The sequence below is a fragment of the Otolemur garnettii genome, unplaced genomic scaffold, assembly GCF_000181295.1.
Source record: "Otolemur garnettii isolate 467f Iridium unplaced genomic scaffold, OtoGar3 scaffold00171, whole genome shotgun sequence".
Classification (NCBI taxonomy): Eukaryota; Metazoa; Chordata; class Mammalia; order Primates; family Galagidae; genus Otolemur; species Otolemur garnettii.
Window position 1 is genome coordinate 1,254,746 of NW_003852566.1, and position 12,818 is coordinate 1,267,563.

Sequence of the window (12,818 nt, forward strand, 5' to 3'; positions counted from 1 at the left end):
TGAGACAGCCTCAAGCTGTCCCCCTGTGTAGAATGCCATGACATCACACCTAACAGCAACCTCCAACTCCTGGGCTCAAGCGAGTCTACTGCCTCAACCTCCCAAGTAGCTGGGACCACAGGCGCCCACCACAACGCCCGGCTATTTTTTGGTTGCAGCTGCAGCCGTTGTTTGGCGGGCCCAGGCTAGATTCAAACCCGACACCTTAGATGTATGTGGCTGGCGCCTTAGCCGGTTGAGCTATAGGCGCCGAGCCACAGGCACCTGTCTTAACACCCTACTAGTTTTTCTGTTTTTAGTAGAGATGGAGTCTCACTCTTGCTCAGGCTGGTCTCAAACTCCTGAGCTCAGGCAGTTTCAATTTTAAGATGGCTTCATTTTCTGAGCTTTTTAGTGTCTAAAACTGCTCGAGAGCTTGTGCGTGCTCTCTCCCCTCCCTCCCTCCTTCTAGCATTTCATGGTTCTTCTCAACACAGCCTTCTCCTCTCTTCCTCCAACACTTCATTGAACTTTCCAGGATGCAAGTGTGTGTTGCATCCTCCAGCTCATTCCTTTCCACTAGCCTTTGGTTTTGTGGCAGTTCACTCCAGGGAGACTATCTCTTGGCTGATTTGAGGCAACTCCGGCGTGCCCTTGTCCTGTGCTGGGGGCACTGCCTTCCTAACTCCCACTGGCTTTCCCCTGCATGGCAGTGTGCCCATGCTCTGCCCTCCTCACAACTGGGATACAAGTTGAGAATTCTAACATGGAGAATTTATCCTAAAGAAACAAGAGACAGACAAAAGCTTCATGCCTATGGATGTTAACTGAGTTGGAAGCAGCTGGGATGCACAGCAATAAAGGAACAGTTACGAAGTTCTGATCCCCAGAATACTGCTTAAAGAGTACATTCTGAAGACCACAGAGGAAACTTTAAAAATGCCCTGGCTATAGCATTATGTGAAGAATACCAAGCCTGACATTGTGGGCAAACTGTAGAAATGAAAACCCAGAGGCCAAGGTTACTACTATGGTGTGTTGTTGCTACATTTTTATATGGAAAAACACGCAAAGTTTAATGCTTGCATGCTCATGTTTAATTTGATTGGTCAAATGTCTTTTGTTTTGTTTAATAGGTCATCTATTGCATGTTGGGGCTATGTAGCTGAGAATTTAAATGTAGGGCTCTATAAATCAGTAAGACGCTCTGGACGTATGTTCCTGTGAGTCATGTCGATAGTCTTAGGTAGCTCTTTGTATAACATAGGTTAATGATCTCTATAAGGTTACGAATTGAACTGTCACCTCCCCTCTTGCCTATTTTTTGTTGTTGTTATTGTTTGTTTGTTTTTTTGAGACAGCATCTAAGTTTGTCATTCTCGGGCTCAAGTGATTTCTCCTGCCTCAGCCTCCCCAGTAGCTGGGACTGTAGGTGCCCACCACAATGCCCAGCTATTTTTTAGCTCTTGCTCAGGGTGGTCTTGAACCCATGAGCTCAAGCAATCCACCCACCCTGGCCTCCCAGAGTGCTAGGATTATAGATATGAGCCACCACACCTGACCTCCCTCCTGCCTGTTCTAATTGTGAAGCAATTTTTCTGTGAATAAGGAAGTGGAACCTGGAGACATATGCATAAAATGTTGTTAAAAGCTGAATGCATAAGTATGTTTAGAACAGCTGTTTGTTTTGTTTTGGTTTGTTTTTTTTTTGAGATAGAACCTCACTGTGTTGCCCTCAGTAGTGTGCTGTGGCATCACAGCTCATAGCAACCTTCAACTCTTGGTTTTAAGCGATTGTGTTGCCTCAGCCTCCCAAATAGCTGGGACTACAGGGACCCACCACAACACCTGGCTATTTTTTATTGCAGTTGTTCTTGTTGTTTTTTAGCTGGCCTGGGCTGTGTTCGAACCTGCCACCCTCAGTGTATGTGGCTGGTGCCGTAACTACTGTGGTATGGGTGCTGAGTCAAACAGATATTTCTAAAGTCTAGATCAGCTGTGTTGGATGTACAAAACTGACAAGGAGCGCCGTGGTTTCCCTGGGGCAGCATGGTGGGTAGGCCAGGATGCCTGCTCCTGCCAGGTTGGAGAGGGAAACCACAGCTCTCCTTGTCAGTTTTGTAGATCCAACACAGCTGATGGATCTTCTAGACTCTCACTGAGACATCAAAACCCAAGGCTGTCCTCAGCTGCAGAAGTGCACCACCCCCAGAAGGGAAGGCTTCCAAAGGGAGCAGTGCTGTCATGACCAGCTCTCCTTAAATTGGAATATCACAGTATCTTAAGAGGGAAAGGAGGAAATCCTTCCAGAATGGCCAGTGCTAAAACACTGTTTTGTCTTTTTCCAGGGAAATGTTTTGGGGGATCAGGTGACCTCCGGAGGCACGTGCGCACTCACACTGGGGAAAAGCCGTACGCGTGTGAGATCTGTGACAAGTGCTTCACACGCTCGGCTGTGCTGCGGCGTCACAAGAAGATGCACTGTGAAGCCGGCGGTGGACGCCCAGATGTGCTGGGGGGGCTTGGTCAAGCCATCGAGACCTCCGACCTTGAGAAATCTCAGAGCTCAAACTCTTTCTCTCAGGACACATCTGTGACATTGATGCCCGTATCGGTTAAAGTCCCTGTCAACCCAGTGGAAAATTCCATGACAGAATTTGACAGCCACTCTGCCAGCTCCTATTGTAAGTTACGGTCCGTGACTCAACCTCATGGACTTAGTGACCAGGAGAAACTGGGTTTGGATCCTGTGAAGCTGGCCAAGCCCCCCCTGCAGCAGGCACAGCACCAGGCATATGCTTACTCAGACATGGATGGCCCGGCCAGCGTCGAGCCGCTGCAGGCTGATGGCATGTCCACGATCCGCTCATCCCTGGCTGCTTTGGACAACCACTGCAGTGACCCCCTGGGCAGCCGCACACCTGCCACAGCCTACAGGAACTCAGAGGGACAGTTTTTCTCCAGCATGACTCTCTGGGGGCTAGCAATGAAGACGCTGCAGAATGAAAGTGAGCTGGACCAGTGACGTCCGTGCCGATGGTTCTCAGTGTTGGGGTCTTCTGTCCACTTTGGCCAACTGGTGTCAGCCTGCAGGAGAGAACAACTTCCCCTGGGACTGGTGCCTTCTCACTAGCCAGGGGATATTTAGGTAATTTCCCCCCCCTAAAGATGGCTCAGGGATTGGGAAGAAAGGCCAGCTGGCTTGGCACTGAGTCAGATGCAGGGCGTAGAACTTGAAAACGCATTTGCTTTAGCTAGCTTGACTTGTGCAGACTTGGTGTTAATGACTATACGCTGGGGCCGTATGAAAGGAATTATATGATAATACAAATATTTTTGCATTTTTGCAAAATTGATATTTATAGCATTTTATATTTTTATTTACACAGATTTTATTTGTATATGAAGCTCATAATTTAATTTGAATAAATGAAACTTGCTTTTTTATGTAATATTGGGTGTTTCCTCCAGCATTTTATTAATCTAGAGATGACAGTTAATAAAAATAAATGTGTATATCAGCAAGGATGCATCATGCAAGGACAAGTGCTGTGTCTGTCCTGCCCTCCCAGGACAGTGGCTTTAAAGCAGTCGGGACAGTCTGACTCCTGGCTGCCACTTCCTGGCTAAGTTATAGGCAAGCCCCTCAGCTCTTAGAATCTCCTCTGGTTTGTGTTTTCCACAGTATTTGATAAATACCTTGCAGCATTTTTCTAAGACTCAAATGATCTGATCATCCTCTTAAAAATAGCTGCCCAGGGCCTGGTGCTTGGCAGGGCCTCCTAGCCCATGGACTGGACAGCCTCTGTGAGAGAGCTAGATAAGCCCACAGTGCTGCTGCCAGACGTCCAGGTGGGGTCAGGGTATGAGGACACAGAGTGTCTGCCTATAGCACTGAGGACGAGAGTGTTTGGAAGCACCACCACATGTGCCCACCAGTGGCTCTTAACGCAGAAGTCATACATGCAGTGAGTAGGTAAGGATTTTGTAGAATAACAGCACAGTTGCAGAGGGGAGGGTACCTGCCTTGAAGGCTAATTGAGGTGCACGTCCTGGTTTCCAGCTGTCTACTGCACCGTGGCCCCAGCAGGCTGCATGGCAAGCACCCATTATCCCCACCACATGCGTGAGAGGACTTGAGCTTCACATGGCTAGCGACCCACAAGAAGCACACAGCCCTTTGTGGGACGTGCTGGGTGGCATGAACTTGGGACAAGATGGTTGCCGAATAAGGTTGACCTCGTTCTTGGTGCTACTTCCAGCTTCTCCCAACCCTGGTTAGCTCCTCAGTCCCCGGCTCCTGCAGTCCCTTGAGCTCCATGGCTGTCCCTGTGGACACCGAGCCAGACTACCCTGGGCTTCATCAGCCAGGCCACGGTTCCCTAAAGCTGCCTGGGAGGTCAGCTTTGCCCCGTGTTCCTCCACATTGGGAGCCCGGCCAGGCTGGTGAGGAGCAGCCGTGCACTGATTTCTCCGATGATGCTCTTGAGGCCTCCCAAATCCTCTCTCCTTATGGAGACCATGTGCTGTCCTGGATGGCTGTGTCACACTGTCAGTAGGCTCACACCTCTGTAGCTGAGCCCACACTCTGACCTGCCTTGCTCCCCACTTCTCCCAGGAGGTGGGAGCAAACAGGTAGTGGCTCCCTCCTCACACCACACACCCACTGCCTTCTGTGTGTGCGCCGCCCCACCACAGCCCCCCACACCTGACTTCCCAGCCTGCCTTTGTCCCACTAGGACTTCCTACCACTCTCTGACCCACTCCACATTTCATTGTGTACCAATTAGGATGTGAACTCTCTGGGGTCTGTCTGTCATTCGCTACTGTGTCCCTGGGGCCCATAAAAGTGCCTGGCACTTAGTAAATGCCAGTAATAACTGCCTCGGGAGTGTTTTGGAATATCCTTTAGTTAAAACATATGATTGTGCTAGGATGCTTCTCTGCCTCGCTCACCAGTGTGACCTGTTCCTCACTGAGTCGGAGCTCAGTCTCCATCCAAGTTGACTCTTGGGCAGGATCTGACACTTCAGCAGTGAGGTGATTCCTCTTCCCTTCTTAAAATAAGAACCAAGAGGACCACACTAAGTTTCTCCCTCCCTGGCTGTTCCGTCTCATACTGTTGCCCCACAACCTACTCCTAAAGTTGGGGTGCCCCAGAACGCAAGCCCTGAGCCTCCCCTCTGGCCTTGTGCACATGCCTCCCCAGCACTCTAGAAGCCTGTGCCCAGCTGCTGCTGGCGCCTTCACTGTCCCACAGCCTCACAGACCAAGGGCGCTCGAGCCCTGTCTCCGCCTCTCCTCCCAGCTCTTCCCCTGCTCCTCTTGCCACCTCCCAACATGGCAAGTTCGTCCTTCTAGTTGCTCAGACTACAGACCTGGAAAGTCATCTTATGTCAGGAAGCACCTTCTGTATTCTAGGCACCGGGTTTGCCAGAGGATCAAAGAACACCACTCGGGTTGGAGGAGGTAACTGTTTTTGAAAAAACTGCATGATAAGGACAATAATTTGTTTTTACAGAAAACTTGAGGGAAAAACATTAAAACCTAAACTCTACTCTTTCTTATTTCTTGTCTTCTTTTTCTCTCCTTGTCACTGCCTCCAAAGCCTTACCCTAAATAAAGCATAACTCAGAAGAGATTAGGAGGCCTGGTTGCGCAGGGACAGGCACTCAGCCAACTATCTGACAGTGGGCCAGGCTGACTGCACTGTCCATGCTATAGGCCATCCACACTGAGAATCTGTATGTGTGTGCGCACGCGCTGATCCCAGGGTCAAGACACAGGATGGTGTTATTGGGCCCGTCACTGAGTGCACAGCAGATACCCCCCTCCCTAGGCTTCAGTGACTGTGCAGTGGCTGTGGGATTTCCATTTTAGAGCATTGTGGTTCTCCTGAGAAAAGCCCAGGACTAGGTTTCTATAGACCCGTCCAGGGTCAAGAACTGGTTTCCCATTGCAAAGTTGGAGGGAGAGGCTGGAAGGCTGGCAGGTCATCAAAACCCCAGCACCTTATGGTGTCTGAGCTGGAAGGGACCCTAAACCTCACCTCCTGCTTTTGTGGGTTTCACCTTCTGTGAGCTCAGCTGGCAGATGTTTGGGAATGGTGATTCCGTAGGGTAGGGGCGAGACTATAGGTCTGCTTTAGCAAGTTTTCTAGATGATTCTGAGGCAGTACTAGGACAGAACAATATTTGAAGCAGCTTCGATCTAGTGCAAACTCCTCACATACAGGTGCTCAGAAATAGCAATGGCAAAGACTGCTGTGTGCTGGGCACCGTGGTAAACACTTTTCAAGTGTCAGTTGGTTTAAACTTCCTAAGAACCCAGTGAGGTACATCCTATGAGCACTTATCGGAAAAGACTTCCTGACTTCCTGACAGGCCAAGGAACTTACCAAACGCCTCTTGGTCCGGGAGTGGCAGGCACAGATGGCCCAACATGCAGGGTGACTTGGCCAAGCCCAGAGCTGGGGGCAGCCCCAGCTGGGAATGGAACAAAACCCGACTCTGGGTTGTGCTGTGTGATGCTCATGAGGACACTGTTTACACCTTGGTGCATCTCCTTCCAGACATTTTCCTAATACAAGTAAATTTATTATTTTTTGGAGACATATCGCCCTTAGTAGAGTGCTATGGTATCATAGCTCACAGCAACCTCAAATTACTGGGGTCAAGAGATCCTCTTATCTCAGCTTCTCGAGTAGCTGGCACTACAGCCCCCTGCCACCACACCCAGCTAGTTTTTCTATTTGTAGTAGAAACCCAGTCTTACTCTTGAACTCAAGCGATTCTCTAGCCTCAGCCTCCCAGAGTGCTAGGAATACAGGATTACATATTATGCCCGGCAGTGACACAAATAAATTTAGAAGCATGAACATTTTTTTAAGTGGTTCATACTGTTTACACTGTTTTGTAATCTGCCTTTTTTTTTGAGACAGAGCCTCAAGCTGTCGCCCTGGGTAGAGTGCTGTGGCATCACAGCTCACAGCAACTTCCAACTCCTGGGCTTAGGTGATTCTCTTGCCTTAGCCTCCCGAGTAGCTGGGACTACAGGTGCCCACCAAAACGCCCAGCTATGTTTTTGTTGCAATTTGGCCAGGGCCAGGTTTGAACCCGCCACCCTTGATATATGGGGCTGGCACCCTACCCACTGAGCTACGGGCACCACCCCACACAGGCATTTCTGCGGCCCTCTGCAGATGACAAATTCCCTGACCTGAACCCCCACTCCACCCCACCCTACCCAGGGAGACCTATGGGTGAAGTGGCGTTCTCTCCAACCCAGTGTGGAGGAATGTCACCTAAGAAGGACATTACTTGCTTACTCATTTTCCAACCTATTGAGAGCTGATTTTAGCCAGGCCCTCGTGTCCAGCCTGAGACCTCTAGCTCTCTAGCTCTGGTCAGCTCCCAGCGTCCTGGGCCTCCCTGACTCTGTAAAATGGGTTTGATAAACCAGCTCTAAGCAGGGGTGGACTCTGGAAACCTGATGTTGAGTGAAAGACACCAGACACCATAGGCCACACACTGCCCAGTTCCACTTAAATGAAATGTCAGAACAGACAAATCCAGAGAGACGGAGGTAGGTTAGAGGTTGCCAGGGCAGGGAGGGAGAGGAATGGGAAGGGGCTGCTGAAAGGATTTCTGTTTGGAGTGATGAAGCAGCTCTGGAACTGGACAGAGGGTGCCACAGACTGGATTGTGTTCTCCCCCACAAATTTCTGTGCTAAAGCTCTAACCACAACCTGATAGGTCTTCCAAGAAGTGACTGAGTCTATGTGAGGCCGTCAGTGTGGGGCTGATGTCCTCTAACAAAAGGACTGCACACCAGGGTTTTCCCTCTTTCTCCCCTCCCTCTATGTCCTCTTCCTTTTCTTTCCTCCCCTATCCCTCCCCCCTTTTCTCTCTCTATTCCTCCTCTCCCTCATCTCTCTATTTCCCCCACTGCAGAAGGACCACACGAGGACGCAGCAAGAAGGTGGGCTGCCTGCAAGCCAAAGGGAGCAACTCACCAAAAATCAACCCTGCGGCACCTCCGGCCTCAGAACTGTGAGAAAATAGACACCACCACCCCAGGCTACGGCATCTCGCCACGGCTGCGCACTTGACAGAGGACAGTGGCAATGGTTGTACAACTTTGTACGTGTACTAAATGCCACTGAATTGTGCACTTAAAAAAGGGAAAAGTAGTAAATCTTATGTATATTTCACTAGAAGAAAAAATAATAAAACCAAATAGCCCTCCCTCACAGGACTGTGGTGAGGATGGAATAGCTTGTGGGGCTGCTTCCAGAGTCCACCCCCGCTGGCTGTGTCCCGCTCACTCTGAGTGGGTCACAGCGGGATTCAGACCCCTTTTGGCAGCTGCTTAGTGAAGTGGGTATGGTACCACAGGGCCTGTTGTCCTTCTGTCCAGTCAACACCAGAAACATACTCATGCTGTGAGGCCTGCGTTTTGCTCAGAAAATACCGTCACCATGAGCAATCAGTTTCAATTGAGGCTGAACAACTGCTGGCCAGCACTGATGTGATGAATGCGGCAGCTCAGAGTAACCAGCTGCGACTGATACAGTTTGGATATTTGCCCCCATCCAAATCTCATGTTGACATTAGATTCCCACTGCGATCCCAGCACTTGGGAGCCCAGGCGGGTGGATTGCCTGAGCTCATGAGTTCAAGACTAGCCTGAGCCAGAGCGAGACCCCCTGTCTCTAAAATAGCTGGATATTATGGTGGGCTCCTGTAGTCCCAGCTACTTGGGAGGCTGAGGAAAGAGAATCACTTGAGCCCAGGCACTCTACCAAAGGTGACAAAGTGAGACTCTGTCTGGAAAAAAAAAAGAAAAAAAAGAAGAAGAAAAGGAAAGGAAAAGAAAACAAACAAAAAAATCAGATCCCCAGAGTTAGAGGCAGGACCCAGGGGGAGGAGGTGTCTGGGTCCTGGGAGTGGATCGCTCATGAATGCCTTGGTCCTCAGGATAGTGAGTTCCTTGGTTAGTTCCTACAAGAACTTATTATTAAAAAGAGCCCAACACCTACCTCCTCTCTATCTCTCTATCTCTCTCTCTTTCCTTCCTACTCCCCTTCAACTTGCACTATGAGTGGAGGCTTCCTGAAACCCTCACCGGGAGCAGACATGGGCACCTGCTTCTTGTACAGCCTGCAGAGATGAGCCTTGACTTAAACCTATTTTCTTGATAAACTAACTGCCTCAGCTATTTCCTTTATAGCAATGCAAGTGGACTGAGATAACAACTTTGAGCCCTGACTCAATTCTCCTCTCTGTAAAATGGGATACCAATAGCCATGCCCACCCACCTCAGGGGGCTGCGGTGAGGATTAGAGGGAATGACCCCTAGAGGGGTCACAGCCTGGTAGGTGGTAAACATGCTATTAAGATGGGCCTTCATCATTGTTCTCTTGTGTCCCTGCCAAGAGAACCAGGACTTTCACCTGCTTTGTTCACTGCCTTCTCTAAGCCTAGAGCAGTGTCCAGCATGCAATAGACCCTCAGTAGACCCGATTTTCTTGAAAAGATGGTGAAGGTGGAGTTTGTATTAAACAATATAAATTAGGCTGGGCGTGGTGCTCACACCTATGATCTCAGGACTCTGGGAGCCCAAGGTGGGAGGACTGCCTGCACTCAGGAGTTCCCAGCAACAGCAAGGCCTCATCCCTTATAAAAATAGAAAAATTAACTGGGCATTGTGGCAGATGCCTATAGTCCCAGCTACTCTGGAGGCTGAGGCAGGAGGATGGCTTGAACTCAGGAGTTTGAGATTGCTGTGAGCTATGATGACACCATAGCACTCTAGCTTAGAGCAACAGAGTGAGGAAGTTAGGACTTTTTTTTTTTTGTAGAGACAGAGTCTCACTTTATTGCCCTTGATAGAGTGCGGGGATGTCACCCAGCTCACAGCAACCTTCAGCTCCTGGGCTTAGGCAATTCTCTTGCCTTAGCCTCCTGAGTAGCTGGGACTACAGGTGCCCACCAAATGCCTGGCTATTTTTTGGTTGCAGTTTGGCCAGGGCTGGGTTTGAACCCACCACCCTCGGTATATGGGGCCGGCATCCTACTCACTGAGCCACAGGCATCGCCCAGAAGTTTAGGACTTTAATATACGAATTTTGGAGGTATGATTCAATCCATGACAGTAATTACATTTTGCTTGGATTTTAGGTAAAATTATTACTGATCATTTTAATACAATAATGACTAAATTTTATAAAATTTAATTTAATATATATATACATTTTAATATAATAATGACTAAATTTTATAAAATTGTATTTTATAAAATTGTATTGTATTATATTGTGTTAAAATGATCAGTAATAATTTTACCTAAAATCCAAGCAAAATGTAATTACTGTCATGGATTGAATCACACCTCCAAAATCCATATGTTAAAGTCCTAACTTCCGTACCTCACTATGGGACCTTGTTTGGAAATAGGGTCATTACAAGTGTAATTAGTTAAGACAAGGTAATGCTGGAATAGGGTGGGCCCCTAATGTGACAGGTGTCCTTATAGAAAGGGGAAATTTGGACACAGACATGTGCACAGAAAGAAGTCATGTGACGGTGACGGCAGAGATGGAGTGTTGCTTCCACAAGCCAGGGGGACCAAGGACGGCCACATAGCACCGGGGTAGGAGGGTCAGGTTCTCCCTCATTGCCCCAGAGGGAACCAACCTGTGACTCCTCCATCTCAGACTTCAGCCTCCAAGGCTGTAGAAACATGAATTTTTTTCTTTTCTTTTCTTTCTTCCTTTTTTTTTTTTTTTGTTTAAGAGATAAAGTCTCACTTTGTCACCCTCAGTAGACTGCTGTGGCAACACAGCTCATAGCAACCTCAAGCTCTTGGGCTTAGGCAGTTGTCTTGCCTCAGCCTCCTGAGTAGCTGGGACTACAGGTGCCCACCACAATGCCTGGCTATTTTTTTGTTGCAGTTTAACCAGGGCTGGGTTTGACCATATACACCCTTGGTATACGGGGCTGGCACCCTACTCATGGAGCCACAGGCACCACCCCAGGAACATGAATTTCTGTTTGAAGGCACTGTGCCAATAACACCTGTTACAGCAGGATGGCCATCGTAGCAAGCTAATGAAGGTACTCCCGTTTGAAGGGCTCCAGAGCAGTGTGTTGAGCCCCTAGCTCCAATTCACACTATGCCTGGGTCTGCAGAGAATTCTATTTTTTAATTCTGAGGCAAGAAGTGTGGGAAAATAAACAAAATGATTCAATTGCAAGTGTGGAGGTGCACACTGAGCCTTCCAAGAAAGTGCTTGCTTTCTTAGCACTCCCCTCCATGGTCCGTCTCCCCAGTGTGAAGTTGGGGAATACAGACCTGTGTCCTCTCCACGCTGGCAGGAGGGGTCAGGGACCCTGGGCCCTGCTGACACCTGCTCATGTCTGCAGCAGGGGATCCCTCCTCAGGGGTCTCTCAGCGTTATCGGAGCTTGAGGAGCCTGGCGTGCCTGCACCTCATCCCACCACTGCCTGCCAGCCCAGGAGTTATCGTGCCCTCCACCACCACTGGGCCTCTGTGACACTGCACACTTGGTCAGCCCACCCTGTCCAGTGGTTTGGTATCTCAGCACCTCCAGGGCGGCAGCACCAGCACCCTGACGCATGGTGTCAGCAGTTGTGCTGAGCTGCAGGCATGTTCCCATCCTGGAGTCCACGGCAGCAAGGCCCAGACAGACAAGTCTGGTCACTAAAGAAGTTGCTCACTTTACTAATGGTCTCTCGGATTCTCAGATTTCCAGGGAATTTGGTCAGGGTCCTTGGCTGAGGGCTGCCTGACCACTGACAGGAGGAAGAGCTGGAGAGAGAATGAAGTAGCTGCTGTGGGGAGAGAGACTTCTTGTTGGCTGGTTTAGTGCTCCTGGTGGAGCTGTGGGGTTGTCAGACCCAGGATGTGTTACATGGTGGCCCAGTCCACACAGCAGAAAAATCAAGATGTTCTGATTGGCAGAGTGCAGGGGGCGCAGGACCCTGTGTGCCTGGCCTTCATCCTCTGCCAGCCATGGCCTTTAGGGGGTCCCAGGAGCCCTCAGGACTCTAAGAAGAGCACTAAAACCACTGTCCTCTGGGACAGAAGACTCTACTGAAAATGACCAGCAAGTTGCAGGGTTCCTGATATTCAGGCTTCTATACACCAGCTGCAGACAATATTGTTGCTGAAAGTTCCATGCTTGGCCTGGGGAAGGACAAATGGTTCGAGGAAAAGGAAAGAGAAGTTTATTAATTTGCCGGCAAGTGAGGAGGATGGCAGATTCCCATCTTAAAGAACTATTGTCCCTCCTTTAAGTAGAAATACAGGATCTTTACAGGAGGGTCTCACCTGAGAATTATTGCTGTCCACTAGAGCATCTCCAGTAAAGAGGATCTTGTGACCTCTGTCTGGCTGATTCTGTTGAACCATTTTCTGTGGCTTAAGATACAGGCAGACCCCAAGTTACAAACATCTGACTTATGTACAGTTCACACTTACACATGGAGGCTACTGCAGGTAGTAGTAAACGTACCTGCTCCAGCTTACAAATTCAACCTAAGAACAAACCTACAGAACCTGTATCAGGGACTACCTGTGCTAGAAAGCAAAGAATGCCCCCGCCCCATTCCTGCTGTGTGCAGGAACGTAGGCCCCAACTCCTCAAAAAGGGTGAGGGGGTTTTTTTTTTGTTTGTTTTTTGTTTTTTTTCTTTTGAGACAGAGCCTCAAGCTGTCCTCCTGGGTAGAGTGCTGTGGCTTCACTGCTCATAGCAACCTCCAACTCCTGGGCTCAAGTGAGTCTCCTGCCTCAGCCTCCCAAGTAGCTGGGACCAC

The 12,818-nt window shown here is 49.3% G+C and overlaps 1 protein-coding gene across 3 annotated transcripts in view; it reads left to right on the forward strand.

Moving 5' to 3' along the window:
- The window catches only part of ZBTB49 (zinc finger and BTB domain containing 49), a 29,149-nt gene extending 25,850 nt beyond the window's left edge, over positions 1-3,299 (forward strand). For all 3 annotated transcript variants that reach the window (XM_003800185.3, XM_023519315.1, XM_012811622.2), the window contains one exon: positions 2,328-3,299. In XM_003800185.3, the coding sequence (XP_003800233.1) occupies positions 2,328-3,004 (677 nt within the window). In that variant the 3' untranslated portion in view covers positions 3,005-3,299. The remainder of the gene's footprint in view (positions 1-2,327) is intronic.
- The last annotated feature ends 9,519 nt before the right edge of the window (positions 3,300-12,818 follow it).